Genomic DNA, 22,689 nt, shown 5'->3' on the forward strand with positions numbered 1-22,689 from the left:
TAATTCAGATCACATTTATTTGAATTATTTAAAAAAAAAGAAATAATTTTTATTAAACACTTAAAATGTAATAAATTAAAGAGAAAAACTCGGCAATGATAAACTGTTGAAAGTTTTTCAGAAGATAGCATTGTAATAACATGAAAGTTCTGTTCTGAGTCGTCATGCTGTTTCACTACAGTAAGAAAATCAGTTGCCCATAGTCAAAATTTGAACACAGAAAACAAACTGCTTTCAGCATAACACCAGACATTTAACAATGCCCTCATATCCTGTGAGATTCCACATTCACAAGACATTTTGCCATGTCACCATCAGTAGAGTTTATCATCATCACATGCATGAAACAAGAACTTAGAGCTATGAATACAGACTTACATTGATCTGTGGTTATGAGAGTTGTTAGCTTTATTTGAAGGTGCAACCCAGTGTGTCTTAATATTCCCTTCAACTTTGCATGATGTATTTGTCCCTTGATATTGCTCAATATCTTACTGATTTAATCATCAGATATTCATTTTCCGTCAGTAATTAAGCAGTTTTCATACACTTTAAACTTAGAATATATGTAATGATTCTGTCCAGCAATATCAGATTTCCCGAACAGAACAATAGTACCGAAAATGCCAGAGTTTTGAAAGATCTTTAATGTGTTGCATCAGTTTAAATTGAATATTTATGTAACACATGTATATAAATACAAAAACCAGGAAATACAGCGTTGAAGTTTCACAGACACACAAATCAGCATCGTGCTTGCTCAGTTTTCTTATATCAGTCGATCATAGCATAGGACACTGACATTGTGCAACTGTGTTTTGAGTGGTGAAACAAGTGTTTTGGGTGCAAATTAGAATGCTGAGAATATTTGTTTCAGTATTTATTCAGTATTTCTTTAATGTTTTGAGAATGAAGTTTGTGGTGACAACATGAGCTTTCGCATTAGACCAGTGTAGGTAAGGTTGGAATGCAATCAGATGCCATGTTGATTTACATATTTGCAGGAGTAAAGTGCTGTTATTGATTTTTTTCTCGTATTTATGCTTGTGAACTATGAAAATATATATTTTAATTGATGAATTTTATTAAAGCCATCTCAAAATCGTGTCATTTTCTGCATGAATATTTATGAAAAAATGTTCAGAAATGTGACATTGATGACAAAAACTGATATAGGAATGGAGTTCACTTGAGATAGGGTATTTTAATTTGGCATCACATCTAGAGCCCCATTTCTTTATGTGGAAAATAAAGTGTTGAGAAAAAAGTCAAAATCCAGTTTCAGCATTCAATAACTATCAGTTACCTATAAACTGTTTCCTTCCAATTTGAGATTTTTTATGCAATAATGGAAATAACACCAACTTTTACAACATTCTGTAAAAACTACCGGTTTCATGTTTTTCGCTAAAAATTGGCAATTTCTCAATATATTTTGTGTTACGAGTTGTGCAAAGTTTTCTTATCGCTAAATACGTCACTGCTCTGACATAGTTTCTAGAAGGCTATCTGATTCTTTGTTTACAGGATACTCCTCTTTCAACATTCCTTTCAGTCTTTCTGCTTTTAGAGATTTGGATGTGACAAATTTTGCTTACATTTTTTAACAATAAATATTTTAAGATATGTGGAGTATGTTTTTGAAGTCGATAACGTGTTGTGTTTATTTTCCAGTTGGCTCACAATAAAGAATGGGGATTCCACAATGCCAGAGTCAATACTGTTGCTTGGTCACCAAATTCTCTTTTAGTTGCCAGTGGAAGCTTGGATACAACTATAATTGTGTGGAGTGTACAGAACCCTGCAAAGCACACAATTATTAAAAGTAAGATCTTATTTGTACAAGACTGTTCTTGTACCTTATAGCTACAAAACAACTTCTGTGTTACATTTTTATTTACAGATGCTCACCCACAGAGTCAGATTACTCGGCTGGTGTGGCTGGACAATGAGACACTTGTTTCTGTGGGACAAGACTGCAACACTAAAATTTGGGAAATATCTTCTATTTAGGTAATGTATGAAACAGAACACATTTTACCATTTAAATTACATGTATTTCCCGTAGCCCTGTTGATATTATTCCACCTAGCAAATTGTCTTTAAGATGTCTTTACCATTTAAATTGCATGTATTTCCCATGGCCCTGTTGATATTATTCCACCTAGCAAAATATCTTTAAGATTAAATGAAACAACAAGTTCACTGTTACCAGTCACCGTTTTATTTATTTCCACGACGCGTTTCGAAGGTTTAAACTTCCATCATCGGGTGGATTTACATTAGTTAGTATTACATTTGTGTGTGTGTTGTGTTACGATTTTTGGAGGAACTTGTGGCACTGCCTAGTGGAGAAACAAGACACTACACTATTACAGGTGGTTTAGGATTACTTTTGACAGAAAATTAAACTGATATCTAATGGTAAACATTAAATAAGTAAACTAGAGTACCTCCAGTGGTTGTTTCATTTAATGTCAGAAACAGTCACGGTAAAGCCTAACCTAAAAATGTCTTCAAGATGTAAAAGGATCATGATATGACTGGCAACCTCAGATGCACATGCAAACAGGTTTGTGTGTGTGTGTGTGTGTGTGTGTGTGTGTGTGTGTGTGTCATGCTGTTTCTACTGTGCAGTTTTGAATTTATTCAGGACCAGACTTTCAAGACATTACACACATTGAGAAGTTTAACTTCTTCAAGGACTGAATAATTAGTGAGAAGAGATTTTTTTCTCTTCAGAAGTAGGGAGAATTCTTGGGACAATTTATAAGGTATACGTTTCAAATATCTGGAAAATTGATACAGCATATTATTTCATATTTGTTATGTTGTGTAAACACTTGCTTATTAATTAATGGTAGACTGAAAAGATGGAGCTGTTTCATAAAGAAATATTTAAATCCAAAATAATTTCTGGATTTTTTTCACTTCAAAAGTGCACATTGCTAATGAGTGGTTGAAATTCCCTAGTTATGGATTACAAGAGACACAGCATCCCATAAATTTATTGCTAGTGGTTATTAACCCTTTCATTACGAGTACCATATTTAGCCGGCATCAGTGTGTTGCTCTATGTGTACGAGTGCCGCCATAGTTTGCCGGTGTCCACCATGCTCTGTATGTATGAGTGCCATATTTAGCCGACATCCACACGCTACTGTGAGCGTACAAGCAACATATATAGGCAGCGTCAGCATAAATCTTTCTTCAAGCATTACAAGCCACTGGAAAAACAGTTATTAATTTATGCAAGGTTCATAACATTCATTTGAAAATTGTATTTATAGCTATGTTTACTTTGTTTTATAAAATATTGTACCTTTCTTTCAGAATGCTAAAAAGGAGTTCAAAAAGAATTATATTTGCTAACGGACTCACTGATTCGGGGATGATTCAGATAATGAAAATCAACATATTGTTGCATTTCTTATAAAAACTAAGAAAAGAAGAGCTGTATGTAGTACTTCCGAATCAGAAGCGGAGAATATTGAACCTATTAACAGTGACCATGGAGTATGGATGTCAAAAATATTTGTGCATAAAATACACAAGTTTGCATCAGAAAGTTCAGGGATTAAAGTAAACAAACTTGCTCAGTGAAAATATTAAATTACTTTCAGCTTTTCGTCTCTGAGGATCTCGTAGAGTTAATTGCAAATGAAACAAATCACTATTGGTCTCAGAAAGGTGATAATAATGTAAACAATTCAGAAGGAACTGGAGTAGCTGAACTACACTGTTTTTTTGTCATATCATTTTTAATGACGCGCAACAAGAAGTTATCTTTAATAGATTATTGGAGTAAAGACAAACTAATGTGTAGCAATATTTTTGGATAAGTAATGGCTGGAGTCTGCTCTTTCAAATTACTACGAATGCTACATTCTAACCATGATGTCATTTCTACCAAAGGTCATTTGTACAAAATACGGAAAGTCATTGACTTATTACAAAAAAAAATTTAGTCAGTCATCTCTACCATTCCAAAAGCTGTGCATAGATGAAAGTTTACTTTTTATACAAAGGGCGGCTGTCGTTCATACAATACATTCTGTCAAAAAGAAACAGATTCGGAATAAAATCTTTTATTCTCTGTGACTGTGAGACAGGGTTTGTAAAAGATTTAATTGTTTATGCTAGATCATTTACCCTGGTGGACACCAAAAATAAGGATACTGGAAAGTCGGGAGCAATAGTTGAAGCACTTATGAAGCCCTATTTAGGAAAGGCCCATACTGTTTACGTAGATAATTGATATTCCAGCCGAGGTTTATTTAGAATGCTACACATTGCACAAATGCGTGTGGGACTGTAAGAAAGAAAAGGAAAGGAATGCCTAAAATTGATGAATGATTAAAAAGAGGACAGACAACCTCGCGATCATGAAAAAATTTAATATTCATACAGTGGATGCACAAAAAAGAAGTCTATATGCTTTCTACCATGCGCTCAGATGAATTTGCTACAGTAATCGAGCACAGTTGGGAAAAAGTTATCCAGAAACCTGTATTGGATTATAATAATTTAGTGGGTGCAGTTGATAAAGCAGATATGGTTATAAGCACTGTGGAATCAACACACAAATCTCGGAAATGGTATCGCAAATATTTCTTTCACTTACTGGACGTTTGTGTGTGTGGAAGGCCTATTGCCTTTATAAACACAAGAGGAAAGAACCGGTATCCATGGCAAAATTTCAATTGCAGTTAATTAGGATAGGAAGAAACCGAAACAGAAAGTGTGTTATTTGCAGTGCAAACGGCAGAAAACGAGAGTCTAAGTATGAGTGTAAAAACTGTAATGTGGGTTTGTGAGTTGACCCATTGTTTTCAAATTTATTATACTGAATTACATTATTAATAATCTTTTGAATGATCCTAAATTGCATTTTTATTTATAATACTTGTAAAATCCAAATATATTGTTAGGTAACACTTAAATAAGATAACCTGCACATCAGCTTACTGACATGCAATGTGCACAGTTCACGGCACTGTGCACTGATCAGTGACGTCAGTGCAGCGTTCAGTGGCGCCACGCAGCGGAGCAGACTGTTGTAACAAAAGGGTTAAGGAGCTTTCAAATTATTTGGCAAACATCAAATATAGTGAAATTAATTAGAAGATATCTTAGGAATTTTAAAACAAAATACCTGTTATTTTGTTAACAAATATTTATACAAACAAGTCAGAATAATGTGTCTACCTGGAGATTTGTAATCATGTATTTCAAAGTAGAACAAGAAACTTGTTTATATTGACTCACTGTAATTCACAGCCAAGGGGAGATAGACACAGCAAAATCTGTATAACCAACTGTGAGAATAGATCAGTTTCTTTTAGGTATTACAAACAGTAACTAAAATGTATCACTTAACTAACCACCTCTCATTCATTTGAACAGTAACTGACCATTTTACATGATCTTCATATAGTCAAAAGTGATACATAGTTACGTTAGTGCTTGAATCAATGGTAATGTAATGATCTGACTCAGTAGCAGTTGTATATCTCTAATATATTATGGGAGGAGCTATGGATTATGTTAAATATATGTAATCTCAATTTGATGAGTGGTGTTATAATTTCAGGATTGTGCACAACGTTGAGAAAACAAGAAGCTGAACCGTGATTGAAGAAGTTCTCTGTCTTGCTATAGCATCTTTACAAAGGCAGGGGTCATTTCTGTCTTTTATTAGTGACACAAAGCACTTTGTAAACTTTTATATGTTCTGTACTATGTGCAGCTCTTAAAAATGAAAAGGTAACAGTTTGGCTATGAAACTATGAGAGATGGGTTGAGCCTGTGTTAAAATTAATATTTTTTTAAGAGAACTTTTGTATTACTCTAAGTCGCATTTATAGCTTATGCTATGCAGGTTTTTGAGCAGAAGATTATAAAGCTCTCTCACTCATGTGTCAACCCATCAAGTTTATTTTTTGAGGAATGTGTACAGTGTTTGTATTCAAACATACTTAGACCAAACTCAGCATTCGTTAGAATATGGTGATCATTGAATAACTGCTAACTGTCATGGAATTCACCTTGTAACAATCAGCTGTAGATTTTTCAAAACTCAACAAAAAAGCAAGACAATTTAGTCCTTGCCTGTCTAAAATGGAAATACTTTGAAAGACACGGAACAACAATTTGTTCCATGATATATGTCCCTCTTTCCCATGCCCCCCCTCCCCCCCCCCCTCTCTCTCTCTCTCTCTCTCTCTCTCTCTCTCTCTCTCTCTCTCTCTCACACACACACACACACACACACACACACACACACACACACATACGGGGGGGGGGGGGGGGAGTTACTTTTAATTTTTTTACAGATTCTTTTGTAACTGTAAATGGTAAGGATTTGTTTGTTTATTAAAACTGATATGAAACTTCACACACAATTTGGGAAGGTTGTGCACTCATTAGAATTGCTTTCTGGATAAAATATTCACAGTTGAATGGTTGTAGTGTTTGGTATGGACAGCAGTCACTTTCACAAAGCTGCTGACTAGTTATGTCAGTGGCAAATGTTAGTCACATAATAGTGCCACATGTCTTAATTGGACAACCAGAACAGGCCCTAACAAACTATATTTGTGTAGTTTTAAAATGTTTGTATATTGATGTGATATAAATTAGCATATCACTGCCAGAAACTCTCAAATTCATATTCAATGTACATGGAGTCAGGCAGTGCATTTACGTTGTCTGTACACCAAAAATAATTTTCAGGCATTTCATGAGTAATGAAATATCTCACGTTACCTGTATTAATATGTGAACTTGTGGTAGCTCTGGTTCCTGAACATATATTGTGAAAAATGCACTGACTGGAAATTACATACCAAAGAAGTTGTAGCTTTGTTTTGATGAAAATTTGGGTGCAGTTAATGTCCTATGAAAGTCAGGAACATAGGTATACTTTGTTATTCTGTTTTTATTTCGGTATTCAGGTTGTGTAGTTTCCTCTGTTTGAAGAATAATCATTAGCAGTGTCGTTTTACATTATGAGTTTCATATATAATTTATTGCCTAGTGCTTTTGTGGTCGCTACATTACTTCACCATTTTATAAAAACTGTAACCTACAAATTAGAAATTTCCATATCATGTGTGGCTTTTGTAAAATGAAGGTTACTGTTGGAACAGTATTTTATTCAGTAAAGAAATCATTGAGAGATATATTTACAATAGAACGTTTTTTGGGTATTATCAGTTTTTTAATGATTTTATTTACTTTTTAGTGTTCAAAAATTAGATTAATCTATGGACAATGCATTTAATTAAACTATAAGTATTGCATTTGATGTTCCTTAATTATATTTATTTGTTCAAGGAATGTTGTTATGGCTGTGTACAGTAAAATGTTTTGATTTGAAGCTTTCATATAAAAAGAAAATCTGTTCAATTAAAATTTTATAAACACCATATTGATGTCTTCTTGTGTGATTTTCTTTAGGTAAATATCATACCACATTATGGCATTCTTATTATAAAATGAGGAGAAAGTTTGTGTATCTTTCAAAATCAATAAACTGGTCAGACCGTGTTTTCCACAATAAAACGCCTGAGAAGTATGTGTCGCTCCACCACCACCACCACCACCACCACCACCACCACCACCACCACCTTGTTGTCCTTCCTTTTCTTTTCTACTTTTTAACGTTAACTCAACATTAATTTGCCATTGATGAATCAGTTTACAGTTTCTAAAGGTTACTTGGCATGTACTGTAAGTTACCATAACTCTTGCCTCTTGAGTAAATAATAGCCTTAGCTTCAGTTTACCTCCCAGTAATAACAAAGCATCGGAATTGCGACTGTTATATCATACACCAGCTCTGCACTCAACATTTAGCAGGTCACATACTTACAGAATTCCTTTTACTGGTGAGAATAGATACCATCCCAGCAATAGACATTAGCTTCTTGAGTTAGAAGAATTAATACATTGTATCAGTGAACACTAATTTTTTATTGACACCTACATTTGAACTGAATGACAAACTAAAACAAACTGGCTCAAAATTGTTCACAATTCATAATTTTAATAACTTTTATGATCTCATGGAATAAAAGAATTATGATGCTACTCTGTGTTTATTATTATGTGGTCTTCTGAATATAACTCAGTAGCAGCCCGGAACCACAGTGCATTGCTGCTGCCTGGTGTATTTGTGACTTAACTCCATTTTTTTGAATGCTGTCACCTGTGTAACATTAAAGAGCCTCTGAAACACATGTAAAACCACAATAAGCATTATTCTCCTACCTTATCTAAATGCTAATATATTATATAACACTCAATTATACTCTACACTGATATCATAAGTTCCGATCCTTCTGTTGTATATATAATGCCCATGTTTGAACTGTTGCAGTGTCTCTTCACTAACTGAGAGGTGACAAATAGGAATACAGAAAGAAAACAAAACATTTTGCTCTCATATAAACATTATAATACCATCCTAGCTAACTGAAGATAAAATGTAACTGCCTCTTCATGTTACTTGGTACATGTATTAATTTTGAACACTGAACAGGAAGTATATTTCGTTTCTTGAGCAGTTAGATCCTTAAGGGAACATGCCGAAGTACTAAAGCAGTTGAATACACACTCCAGTGGCTATGGGAATTTAATGAGTAGGAAAATAAGTAGAAATGTTGTATGAACAACATTTTTATTATTAATAATGTTGTGGTTAACACATTAAGTGCATTGACTTTCTATTGAAAGGCAGCATTATATCAATAGCAGAGACTCTGTCCTTGTTTTGTAAGCAAACCACAGTCTAGATCATGTGCTTTTATTGCCATGACAGGTTTAATTCAGCCGAAAAGAGTTGTAGCAGTTATTTTTTTTTTTTTTAATAGTCAGTGGTTTTACAAATGCATACTTCACTTCTTTCCACACCAGGCACACTAGGCTAAGACTTAAGTTATGGATTTTGTAGGTATTTTTCTGAAAATGAAAGAGAGATCTGAGTATTGTTTGTGGAAATTGCAACACCCAGAAATAATTGTCTGGACCACTCTAAAATTGGAGGATTTGTAGAACAGCATGTTAATCACTTACTATTTCTGAGAGATAACATGTACATAGGCCCAACAGAGTTCTATATTGTGTGACTGGACAGGTCAGTGTTAAGCCACGCTCATTAAGTGCAGAACCATCAAACAAAGGGAAAACATGCAAGGGGATTCTGGTGTACCTTATCTACATCAAAAAGTGCAATACTACTGTATGATATATACTAAGATGGTATCTGTCCTTTCGGACATGTCCGAAAGAACAGATACCATCGGTGACCATGCAGCTCGTTAGAATGAAATGTAAGCAGGAGATCCCAGGTTCGAGTCCCGGTCAGGGCACACATTTTCATCTGTCCCCGTTGACGTATGTCAACGCCTATAAGCAGCTAAGGGTGTTCATTTCATTGTAACTACTGTATGAGTTAGTTTGTACAGGGTATAACAACTGTCGTCCTGCAGACAGGTTCATTATACAATGATATTGCAGCTCATACAGGGCACGCTGGTATGACAGTGGTGCATGTGGGACCACACAGTATGACCACATTGTAGGATGGCTGCCATCTTGTCCACATGACCATAACTGGCAGCACATATGTGTCCACAGCATTGGCCCAGTGCTGGAGCACTGGATTGAGCCTGGACGTGTCTACATTGATAGATCAGCGCCATCTGATTAGAACTGAACTGGTGGCACAAGTCATTGTGTCAGCTTCCACTGACCAGAAACACTCAGTCCTCAGATTGACATGGGCTTGTCAACACCATCATTGGCATGCTGCATGGCAAAATGTAGTGTTTTCAGAGGGGTCCCACTTAAACCTGTAGCTCAGTAATGGCCATGTACATGTTAGGTGCTACCATGATGAATGCATTTGGGCAGAGTGCATTGTTGAACAGCACAGCTGAGAAATACCAAATGTGCTGTTTGGGGTGCCATTGCCTGCATATTATATTTCAGCACGATAGTGCCTAGCCACATGAGGTAAGAAATGTGCAAGCTTTCTTCAAAGGATGATAGGTACCACTCATTCTTTGGCCTTCTCATTCAACTGACATTTCAGCCAACAAACTTGTCTTGGATATGGCCAGGTGGGTAATTATTCATTTAACCTGCACTTTGTGGATAGGCGTGGAAACTGAGTGGCAGTTTGTGCTCCAGCAGCATACCCACAGCCTATTTGATTTCATGTCATAATGTCTAGAGGCTCTGATTGCAGGCTGTGGTCGCTTAATTCCACATTGAATTCTCGTGCTCAAACTGCATCTACTGTTCCATAATTCTGATCCATTTTGTATTCTCATTTCCCTAACCTGTGGAATGTGATGAAAAGTCATTCCCAATACAGCGATTTTCTCATTAATGTCACGGGCCTGAGCTGCATGGTTTGCAGTTCTGCAGTCTTGCATGTGGAGCATGAGTATAGATTAATGTAGGGGCATTGATTAAAGCCATATGAATTTATCTGTTGCTATTTGTACATGGTAAATAGTCACTGGAGAAATAGTACAATATCTGACGATTGGAGAAGGAACATTGCTCCCATCTTCAAAAAAGGCAATAAGACTTTGTAAAAACTACAGAGGAATAACCCTTATGAGTCATGCAGCCAAGATTTTTGAAAGAATTTTACTGAATCGAATAAATGAAAAGAGCTGAGTGAAGAACAGCATGGGTTTAGGAAAGGAAGAAGCACGATCGACCTGATATTTTCTATCCGTCAACTGATGGAAAAAAGGTTGACAGTATAACAAAAATGTGATAATGGTTTTTATAGACATAGAAAAGGCATATGACTCAGTTAACAGGGAAAGACTGGGAAGAAATGAAGAAGATAGGTATAGAAGATGGATACATTGATGTAATAAAGACGATGTACAGAGAACACAGTTGTAGAATTAGAACACCATCGGGAAATTCTGAATACTTCGAAATAAGACAAGGACTTAAACAAAGAAGTATTCTGTCTTCTCCACTTTTTAATGTTGTGATGGAGGGAATGAATAGGGCAGTTAAAGGCATAGAAAAGACAGAAAGATGATTTTTGCAGATAATATGGTAATATGCAGCAATAAAGAGGTAGATGTGCAGTTACAACTTGTGTGGAAGGAAATGATGAAAAGGTATGGATTAAAAATAAATAAAGATAAGAGTGAAGTAATGGTATTTGGAAGAACAAAGGAATCAGTGGGAATATCACTTTGAATGGTGAACCCCTCAAATTGGTAGACAGTTTCACTTATTTAGGGAGTGAAATATCTAGTGATGGAAGAATAACCAACAAAATTAATAGGAGGTTACATATGCAAGGCAATTTCCATCAAACAATAAAACACCTGATTTGGAATAAGGAAGTTTCAGAAAAAGCAAAACTCCTTGTGTATAAGAGTTATTACTTCCCTGTTGTCAACTATGGAGGAGAAACATGGACAGTGACAGAAAGGGACTGGAGAAGAATGCAAGCAGGGGAAATGAAATTTCTCGGAGCAGTTAAGGGAAAAACAAGAATGGACAGAGTAAGGAATGTAGATATTAGAAAGGACCTTAAACAAGAAAGTGTGAGAGAAGAAATCTAAAAAAAAGAGATTAGGATGGTACGGGCATGTTAAGAGGATGTGTGGGCAGAGACTCCCCAAAATTATGGAAGAACTGAAGATGGATGGAAAAAGACCTAGAGGGCACCCAAGAACATGGTGGAAAATGGGAGTGAGAATATCTGTCGAAAGGAGAGGTGTGACATGGCAGCAAGTGGAGGAAGAAAAGTGGTGGGAGGACCGAGCCAAATGGAGAGGACTAGTCAGCACCCAGACCTGGCAGTAGCTGGAGTGGGATCCGGATATAGACAGAAATAGTCACTGATTGCATAGAAAAAGAAATCCTCTCTACATTATTTTAAGTTGATGTTATTTCAGGGAGTGACTAAAGGTACGTCATATTATGGGATCCTTGACATCTAAAACTGTTGTTAACTTGTAAATAATCAGTGTTCAGTTTAAAGGGTAATATACAAAATAGCTTATTGAAAGAAATGTGTAAGACATTTAAAGTAATGCAAACTCTTCTATTCTCGTAATAAGAAACAGAGAGAGAAAAAGAATTTTCTTTTAACTTGTAAAGGCAATATGGAGTACATTTGCAAAACGTAAGTACAAAAACCACCCCATGAAAATCTGATTAAAAGTAAGAAAGTGATAAGATCCAATATTACACGAGATTCTTAAACAGAATTTTTATTTGAAATCTGTTCCCAACTTGGGGTTAATTACCCCTTGAGGGCGTAAAATTAATTTTTCTGAGGCATAAAAATGAAAGGGCTTGGTTGGATTTTGGTTATGAAACTAAATTAATTTTAAAAGATCATTACTGTTACCACTTTTTTGTAATACACTGATACTGATTATGTACATAACACAGCATGTTGGAGATTACAGCTTCTGAAATGTATGTAACACATCATCTACCTTATAGAGGCCATCCACTACACACATACACTAAGGTGACGAGTGATGGGATAGTGACATGCTGAAATACAGATGACACTAGTATCGCATACACAAGGTATCAAAGGGCAGTGCACAGGCGGAGCTGTCATTTGTACTTGAGTGATCCATGTCAAAAGGTTTCTGATGAGATAATGGCCACGTAACAGGAATTAAGATTGTAAACATGGAATGGTAGTTGGAACTAGATGCATGGGACATCCTGTCTTAGAAATTGTTAGGGAATTCAATATTCCAAGATCCACAGCATCAAAGAGTGTGCCGAGAATACCAAATTTCAGGCATTATCTCACAACATGGGCTATGCATTAGCTGAGAGCAGTGGTGTTTGCGTAAAGTTATCAGTGCTAGCAGGAAAGCAACAGTGTCTGAAATAACCTCAGGTATAAATGTGGAAAGTATGACAAACATATCCATTAGAACAGTGAAGTATTGCGTTAATGGGCTGCAACAGATGTGAGTACCTTTTGTTAACAGCATGACATTCGAATGCAGCTCCTCTCCTCGGCTTGTAACCATATCTGTTGGACCCTAGACGACTCGAAAATCATGGCCTGGTCAGATGAGTTCCGATTTCAGTTGGTGAGGGCTGGTGGACAGTTAGAATGCAGCACAGATCCCACAAAGCTATGGATCCTAGTTGTCAAAAAGGCACTGTGCAAGCTGGTGATGGCCCCATAATGGGTGGGATGTGTTCACATAAAGTGGACTGGCTTCTCTGGTCCAACTAAACTGATCATTGACTGGAAATGCATATGTTCGGCTACTTGGCTAGCAAGTCCACATTGGTGGACTTCATGTTCCCAAACAATGATGGAATTTTTTATGGATGACAATGTGCCATGTCACTCGGCCACAACTGATTGCAACTGGTTTGAAGAACATTCTGCACCATTCAAGCATATAATTTGGCAACCTAGATTGCCCAACATGAATCACATCGAACATTAGAAACATAATTGAGAGGTCCGTTCATGCCCAAAATACTGCATCGGCAACACTTTCGTATTTATGGACGGCTATAGAGGCAGCATGGCTCAGTATTTCTGCAGGGGACTTCCGACAACTTTTTGAATCTGCGCAATGTCGAGTTGCTGCACTACACTGGGCTAAAAGAGGTCCAACACAATAGTAGGTGTGTTATGACTTTTGTTGCCTTAGTGTGTGGCACTTTGTACCATGCACCTAGGACAGTCAAATTGAGACATTATAACACATATGCTTTAATATCCCAGGAAAATGCCTTCTCTGAGTTGTAAGTAGCTCCCACAGCGGACCAGACATTGTTTCAGTATTCACTTCACAACACACAAACGAATTAATTGACAGCACAAAACAACAGTAACTACATAATGGCTACTACATTGCTGTAGGCTCTCCACATTATTGTTATTATTATCATTATTATTAGAAGCAGTTATTATTATTATTATTATTATTATTATTATTATTATTATTACAGTATAATTACAGGGTGTATACGACCTAGGATAACCGGGAGATCCAGGAAAAACCCGGGAATTTTTCCATCCAAGAAAAAACCGACAATTTTTCATTGTTCTAGTTTTCAGTTAAATTTTCTCGCTGCTGCAGAATAATACTGCAGCAATAAAACACGAACGAGAGGAAAAAAAAACGAAAATAAAACTTAAGTTGCAAATGAAATGCACCATATACAAGAACAAAACACTGCTCATACAAGCGTCTGTCAACAGAAAAATGTGTCAAAGGCTCTAGGAAGACTATGCAATGTTTCATAACAACAAATTGCCTCCAATGAGCGTGACGTCATAACTGTTTACATTAGATTCGTTTGAGCGGCTGTAATCGAGCATATGCGCATGTGCAGTTGAGTCGCGTGTGAGTAGTACCTTCTCCCGCTTCTGGCTACATAAGTGTGGCAGCAGTTAGCTGTATAAGCAATAGCAGCAAGCAGCCACACGCTATCCGGAAAAATGTTACTGGTGCTTCTAAGCTGCCAGATCCACGTATGCGCAACAGGCCCGGAACTAGGGGGTGGGGACAACCAGGATGTCTGCTGGGGCGGCAGTTTCAGGGGGAGGGGGCGCCAAATTCATACAATTGAGGAAAAAGACCTTGTTTCACAAAGCGCCTAGCACCCAGCGCACATTGGTCTATCGATTCCTCATATGATTTTGAACACATCCCTGTTGGTTTTTGAACATTTTTGATCAAATTCTAAGTTGGTTTCTGAATGAATAGTAAGTTGATTTTTGAATGCGAGCATAGTGTGCATGATGTCTCTGCCTGGGGAATTCCCGTCGCATCTAGAAATAAACTTTCCTGCAGACAAAAGGGGACGGGTCTATACGTGCTGAGCGAATAAAGCCGAAAGGGTGAATGACAATCGCTGTTTAAATAGTTGACAGGGTTTGCCAATGACTAGCTTTGTTGTAATTACTAGCGAATTCCATAGATTAACATTACAATTGTGGAAATAGACGACTAACAGGCAACAAAGATTACATATTGTCTTATTCGTGTATCCAAGTAGATGAAATATTGGCAGAAACTTTTTGGCCAGACCGCTACACTACTAATGGCCAGTTATACAGTCCCCGGATAGCAGCCGCTAAAGTTCTATTCTGGGAGTAGCGCGGGAAACGTGCTGTGCGAACACTTAATAACGCATAACCGGAGAATAAATGCAGGATAACTAAACCGGTGATTGTGGCAGGGTTAGTGAAGTTAGCAGAGAATAAATTTAGACACTGGCATGAATAGTTAACGAATCAGTGATGACAAGATTGTTTGTTAGAACGAGGAAGGAGAAGAAACGGGAACTCACACAAATTACGGAAGAATATGACGATTCCAAAAAAATGGCTCTGGGCACTATGGGACTTAGCTTCTGAGCTCATCAGTCCCCTATAACTCAGAACTACTTAAACCTAACTAAATTAAGGACATCACACACATCCATGCCCGAGGCAGGATTCGAACCTGCGACTGCAGCGGTCGCGCGGTTCCAGACTGTAGCGCCTAGAACCGCTCGGCCACTCGGCCGGCATGACGATTCCAAATTTATATAAAAATTTCGTACTACTACTTTTCGATCTCATGCTTCAGAAGCTAGAGAGTATAAAATGACCATTTGTGCCAAAACAGTCTCGTTTATTTGATGTGTGTAACAATTTCTGCAATATTAGGCAGGCGTATTTCATTTTATCTAGCAGACAGTGGCAAAATACACGTAAACAGATCGAGAAACCACACCAGTCTTGGCTACTATTTGTATTAACAGCTTTCCTAGTATTAGACAACGACATTTGGCTTTTTAATGTAGCAAAACGTTGACGAACTTTGATGAGGTAATAGATTCTTTTCCAGAAAGGAAAGTACGCCATATAAAGCTGTGGCAAGATTAGAGAGAGAAAAAAAAAGCTAGGACTTAAGGATTGAAGAAATGTGTACTGTCTTTCTTGTCTCTTGTCTACTCGTTTTAGGTATCCTATATTTAATTATATGTCACACAAAACAGCAAGTTATTAGCTAATAGGCAGTAAAGACTGAAAATTTTCTGAAAAGTACTTGTAATTTTCTGAAGAGTTCTTGTTCTGCCGGTTACAAATAATCCCATCCAGTATTAATTGCGAAATTTTTTAAAGAGGGGCAGGATGTCAAACCGGCCGACTGGGTGCAGGAGAGGCACCACAGGACATTTCCACTGGCCTGAATATATTTTGATGGCACCTATTACTTTATCTATAAAATATTTTCTCGATATTTAGGATTGCATTTTGGTTTAATTTTATCAGGATAGCAACTGTAGCACTTTTTACCATCACTACACCACTATGCACAATTATGACAAAATTCAGGTGGATAAGATACATCAGGAATATCAATCACAATTGCTTTCTGGAATTGATCCATTTTCTATATAAAAAAAAACTAAAAAATTGTTGTCATTATTTTTTGTCGATTAATAAATAAATGAGAAATTAGAAAAAGTTATACACTAACAGAGTTTTTATATTTCTTTCTGAAGTGCTTTAATGGACAAAAAAGCATTGAGTCTGCATGATGATAAAAGATATATTCTAGAAAATAAAATAGATACATTACCGTATGGACATTACAAATTATAGAAAATGATGAATGTCATTGTTCGTAAAATAACTGCAATATAATCAGGTAATTTGTATAGTAAATCTACTGTTTTTGCATTATAATCTAAATTTTAAAAAAAATACTTTACAGAAGACTGCATTTATAGCCAGTTTTTGAGCTAATTTTTCGATATTTTTGAGTTTGTGAAATTGTGGGGTGGTGACCCCAAAATATATCTACTCAAAAGACCCATTTTCATTATGGCATCTCTATTTTGAAGATGAAGTTCTCGATCACACCCTACTGTTGACAAATGCTAAAATAGACTGTGTCAGGCAGAAGTACTCTGACAAAAGCAATGCTGAACTTCAGAACCTGGATTTGGATGAACTTCTGGCTTTTTTAGGACTTATGATATATTCTTCTGCCTTCAGATCCAACCACAAAATGTAAATTATATACGAGGGCTATCCACAAAGTACATTACGTTTTGTAATTAAAAATAAATAAAGTATTGGAAATTTTTTTAATTATTTACAGATGAAAGCCACACTTAAATACTACTTTTCTACATAGTTGCCATTTAAATTAAGGCACTTATCATGGCGATGGACGATCTTGGAAATTTCTTCATCGTAAAATTCGGCCGCCTGCACCTTCAACCACGTGGTTACCTCTTTTGGGACAGAAAAGGTGTGATTTTTGTGGATTTCCTGGAAAGAGGCATTACAATAAACTCTCAAAGGTATTGCCAAACTCTGCAAAACCTCAGAAGAGCAATACAAAACAAGCGCAGGGGAAAGTTGGGCTCAAAGATATTGCTGATTCACGACAACGCCCGGGCACACACGGCAAATGCCACTCGTGAAGTTCTCGAAATCTTTTAAGTGGGAGTTGTTTCCTCATCCGCCGTACAGCCCCAACCTGGCACCGAGCGACTTCCACTTATTCCCAGCAATGAAGAATTGGTTGGCTATGCAGCGTTTTGATCACGACGCACGGCTTTAAGAAGAGGTAACCACGTGGTTGAAGGCGCAGGCAGCAGAATTTTGCGACGAAGGAATTTCCAAGCTCGTCCATCGCTACGATAAGTGCGATTTAAATGGCAACTATGTAGAAAAGTAGTATTTAGGTGTGGCTTTCATCTGTATATAATAAAAAAAATTTCCAATACTTTATTTATTTTTAATTCCAAAACGTAATGTACTTTGTGGATAGCCCTCGTATTTGCAACTGATGGTTCAGGTCAGGTAATTTTCAAATGTGTAATGTCTAGGAACCATTTCCTAATGTTGTTGAACTGCTTACAGTTTGATGACTTTTGAACTAGAAAAGAGAGTCTTAAAGTTGAAAAAAAAATGGCAGCAGCATCTTTTCTCTTTAGAAAGATTGTGGAAAATTCCCAAAAATATTTCAGTTTAGGCACATGTGCTACTGTAGGTGAGCAACTAGTTTCCTTCCATGGTAAATGCTCATTTATGGTCTACATGCCAAAGAAGCCTGGTAAATATGATTTAAAAATAATGTCCTTGTGTGATGCAAGGATCTGTTACCTTTAAAAATGGGTACATACAGTGGAAAAGGCTCTTGATGGCGATACTTTTCTGGACAGTGATAAGAAACTGATTATATCAATGCAGTCACTGTTGCAATTGTGTAAACCAATCTATGGCAGTAACCGCAACTTTACTGCTGACAATTGGTTCAGTTCAATATAGGCTGTGGAAGAATTAAGGAAAAGATGATTGACTTTTGTTGGAACTCTAAAAAAGAATAAGAGACAGATTCCACGAGCCTTCCAACCAAACAAGCAAAGGCCAGTTGGTTCGTCTCTGTACGATTTTACATAAGGTATAACTTTGTCAAATGTGCCAGAGACAAACAAAGCTGTTCTTCTTGTCTCTTCCATGCATCGTGGCCCTGCTGAGGATTTGACTTCTCAGAAACCAGAAGTAATATCATACTACAACGGTCACTAAAGGAGGTGTCGGTGAACTGGACAAAAAGTGCTCCATATACTCCGGCAGTCAAAGAACTCAACATTGGCCAATGTGTTTGTTCTCCTGTTTATTGGACATCACCACAGTAAATGCATATGTTCTTAAGAAGAGTGGATCAGATGAAGCTCTTGTCGACAGATGTATCTTCCTGAAAGAGCTGGCCTGTAGTCTCGTGCTGAAACATATGCCAAAGCGAGCTCAGAACCCACGACTTCTGCAGGAGTTATGACTAATGACCCACCGAATTTTAGGCCCCGATGCTCCAACAGAAGAAGCAGTGGGAACAGAATTAGGTCCTAGGAATAGCAAAACGTGCAGAATCTGCCCAGCCAAGAAGGAAAGAAAGACTTCACATGTTTGCTACATCTGCAAGAGATCAATATGCTTGCTGCACTGTTCCCAGGTCTGCAAGCACTGTTGTGAAAAATCGTGATTTGGAGAGCACTGATTTTTCATGATGTATTTTTTCAGGTAAAAACGTTACATTTTTTGTTCTCTTAGTTCTTCAAGAAGAAATTCAAAATCTATCAAAGCATTAATTTCGTTATTGGCTTATTAAAAACATATAAATATATTAGTTTGTGAGGTGTGCAGTAAAAAAATCTGGATGCTAGTTTATCAATAATTATTTAATGTTAATGTTTTGTATTTTCATGTTTATTTACATTGTATTAAAGACTCTGCATATGCAAAACAGAGAATTTCAAAGGGATTAGAATCGTTAATGTTACACCCACCCATAATTAAGAGGGCAGATTGACCGCGTCGTTAGTGTCCCATGTTTGCCATTACATTAGTTAAAGGTTAAACTAAATTGTGTTCTTTTAAAATTTTTAAGGGAAATAGGCCTATCCTCATTCAAAACAGTCTTTCTCTAATTTCATTGTACAATTACATGAGAAATAGGTTAGTTTCAGAATTTTCGAATGCTTACAAAACTTTATTTTCATACATTAGTGATACAAGTGTTTTGGCTACGAAATTTAATTCATAGGAAATCAATATTTGTGGTTCACAGATCAGACAGAGTATAGATCACCCCTGAATTTTATAGTATATCATGCAAATAAATGTGCATTTTCAAGTATTTTCGGAAGCTACCATTGCCCTTCGCATAATCTACGAGCAACTTGTAATAAATCGGTGTTTGTGATTTAGTTACTGTAGCAGATTTTCTAATTAACATTTTGTGTTGCATCTAGTATTCCCCTAAAGAGGAGTAGCCCTTTATATTATCTGCACTTATTGTAAATTGTTTGCCAACAACTATAACTAACATCAAAACGTTTTAGGAAACTAGTAATTTTTACCACAGGTTCTTGTGCTGCCATAATAGAAATCTCGTTTTGTGTGTCTGCTTTAATTCTAATAGGGAATCAACAGATTAAAAAATATTCAGCGGGGTTAATTTAAAGTCCTTTGTTCACTGCTTTGTAATACATTGCACCAGCCAAAATGCAGCCCCACTGTGAATGCTGGTCTCAAACATGGTATCACCTGGTTAACATTTGTAAGCAGCTGGAAAACGCCCTGACTACTGTCAAATGATTGACAGCTACTGCGAATTGGTGTGTTGGAAGAGTTCCTGAGAGTTGTGTATCTGTGATACCTATATGACTGATTGATTTTATTTTGTGTTCCATAGGTCCAACTGTGTTGGGTTCACAAGGTACCTGAAGTATTATCCTCTCCTCTGGATCCTGTCTCCTCTGAATAAAGTATAGGCTCAGTCTTTTGTCATCCACTTGATTGCAGTGACATGTCAGTGATAGGTCTGGACATCTGGTACAGGGTGGATGGGGACCAGGAGGACTCGGGGTGTTGTATTGATCCTCCTAACCAACACGTTTGAGGTGCTGTCTTTCACTGAAACTGAAACTGAGCCAGTGAGACTCACTTCACCAGTTTTGGGGAAACCTGTTTTGTCCAGTGTCAGCAGAAGACAAAGGTGTTTATTAATAGTCAGCAGTTCAAAAGTTTGGTGAAAGATGGTACACCTCTGAGAAATGGCAGCAAGGGATAGGAAAGGAAACCAGGTACACTCAGTATGTATGCCTGGGGGCCTCATTCAGCATGCAGAAAAGGCTATTCCGGCAGCCACTGAGGGAACAGGGTGCAGCCAACTGCAGATTGTGATGCATGTTGGAACAAATGATGCCTGTCATCTGGACTCCGAAGTCATCCTTGCATCATTGCAGTGATTGACAGAGAAGGTTGAGAAGACTAGCCTTGCATGTGGAGTTTCAGCAAAGCTCACAATTTCAGTATTGCCCCGGAACTGATCTTGGCTCTTTGGTTCTGAGTCGAATAGAAGGACTGAACCAGAGACTTCAGAAGTTCTGTGACAAGCTAGGCTGCGACTTCCTGGACTTGTGCTGTAGGGTTGAGAACTGGAGGGTCCCCCTAAATGGGTCAGGTGTGCGCCACACACCAGAGCCTGCTACTCAGGTAGTTGACTGTGTGTGGGGTGCATACAAGAATTTTTTAGATTAGTTGACTCTCCATCCAATCCAGATAACGGTTGCTGTAGAAAACCCCGAAGTGTCAGTATAAAAACAAAAGAAATGCATCCTGCACGTGAGAGTATTGAAATCCTAATGGTAAACTGCCGAAGCATTCACAACAAATTGCCAGAGTTTGAAGCACTCATGAAATCAGTGAAGCTCACATAATCATAAGTACAGAAAGTTGGTTGAAACCTGAAATTGATAGCAGTGAGATTTTTAGACAACATTTAAGTGTGCTTTGAAACAATAGGCAAATGGAAAATGGAGATGGTGATTTGTCACAGTAAAATCCACCAAGATAGAAATTTAAGCCACGTGTAAGATTATTTAGGCAAGACTTAGTAGCTTGGTGGGCATAAAATGATAATCGAATCCTTATATTGCCCATCAGTCTCATCTCCTAATGTAACCAAAAACTTTAGAGAAAACCTGAGTTCACTTGTACATAAGATCCCCGATCATACTGTAATCATTGATTTAGACTTTAATCCAACAATTAATTGGGAAAATTTCCATTTTGTTAGTGGTGTGTATGATAAGACATTCTGTGAAACTTTAATAAAGGTCTTCTCTGAAAACTACCTAGAACAAATAGGAACTCCACTCATGATACAAATATTTTGGATCTAATGGCAACAAATTGGCCTTAACTCTTTGAGGATGTCCACACTGAAACTGGTATCAGTGACCATGATGCGGTTGTGGCAGCAGTGACTACCAAAGTGCGAAGGATAGTTCAAACAAGCAGAAAGATATATATATTCAGTAAAGTAGATAAAAAATCAATACTATCATATCTCAGTGAGGAACTTGAAACTTTCAGCACAGTTCAGGAGCATGTAGAGGAACTCTGGCTCAAGTTTAAAATAATAGTTGATCACACATTGAACAGACATGTATCCAGCAGAACAGTTCATAATTGGAGGAAATGTCCATGGTATGCAGTCACGGGAAAGAAACTTCTAAAGAAAAAGAGATTACAGAACAATAGGTGTAGCACAAAGTGTGGGGCTACAGATAGAGAGATGCTGAATTAAATGCATTTAGCTGTCAAGTGAGCAATGTGTGATGCCTTCAATGTCAACTGTAGCAGAGTATTGCAAATGACATTTCCAAAGAAACTCTAGTCATTTGTAAAGGCTGTTAGTGGCACCAAACTTAGTGTCCAGTCCCTAGTGAACAAGACAGGGACTGAAATTGAGGGTAGTAAAGCAAAAGCTGAAATGCTTAACTCCATTTTCAAATGTTTCTTTACAAAGGAAAACCCAGGAGAATTGCCCCAATTCAATCCTAATGCCACTGAAAAGATGAATGAAATAAGTATTAGTATCATCAATGTTGAGAAACAGCTGAAATCATTAAAATTGAACTAAGCTCCAAACCACAATGGAATCACTGTCAGGTATTATGCTGAATTTGCAGCTGACTTAGCCTCTCTTCTCACTATAATCTATCATAAATTCCTCAAACAAACCATGCCCAGTTCTTGGAAAAAGGCACAGATCACATGTGTCTGCAAGAAGGTTAGTAGAAGTGATCCAGAAAACTACCATCCAATATCCTTGTCATCAA

General features: G+C 37.1%; 1 protein-coding gene and 1 long non-coding RNA gene across 3 annotated transcripts in view; one reads left to right on the plus strand and one right to left on the minus strand.

The window, feature by feature from the left end:
* The window catches only part of LOC126172520 (actin-interacting protein 1), a 178,119-nt gene extending 170,553 nt beyond the window's left edge, over window positions 1-7,566 (plus strand). For both annotated transcript variants that reach the window (XM_049920890.1, XM_049920889.1), the window contains exons 13-15: window positions 1,675-1,825; window positions 1,904-2,013; window positions 5,594-7,566. In XM_049920890.1, the coding sequence (XP_049776847.1) occupies window positions 1,675-1,825; window positions 1,904-2,013 (261 nt within the window). In that variant the 3' untranslated portion in view covers window positions 5,594-7,566. The remainder of the gene's footprint in view (window positions 1-1,674; window positions 1,826-1,903; window positions 2,014-5,593) is intronic.
* LOC126172572 (uncharacterized) lies at window positions 5,838-14,521 on the minus strand. The gene is made up of 2 exons (XR_007535475.1): window positions 14,408-14,521; window positions 5,838-8,233 (listed from the first exon to the last, which is right to left on the minus strand). It is a non-coding gene; the product is annotated as an uncharacterized LOC126172572 (long non-coding RNA).
* Window positions 14,522-22,689: the final 8,168 nt, after the last annotated feature.

This window comes from Schistocerca cancellata, chromosome 1, assembly GCF_023864275.1.
Source record: "Schistocerca cancellata isolate TAMUIC-IGC-003103 chromosome 1, iqSchCanc2.1, whole genome shotgun sequence".
NCBI lineage: Eukaryota > Metazoa > Arthropoda > Insecta > Orthoptera > Acrididae > Schistocerca > Schistocerca cancellata.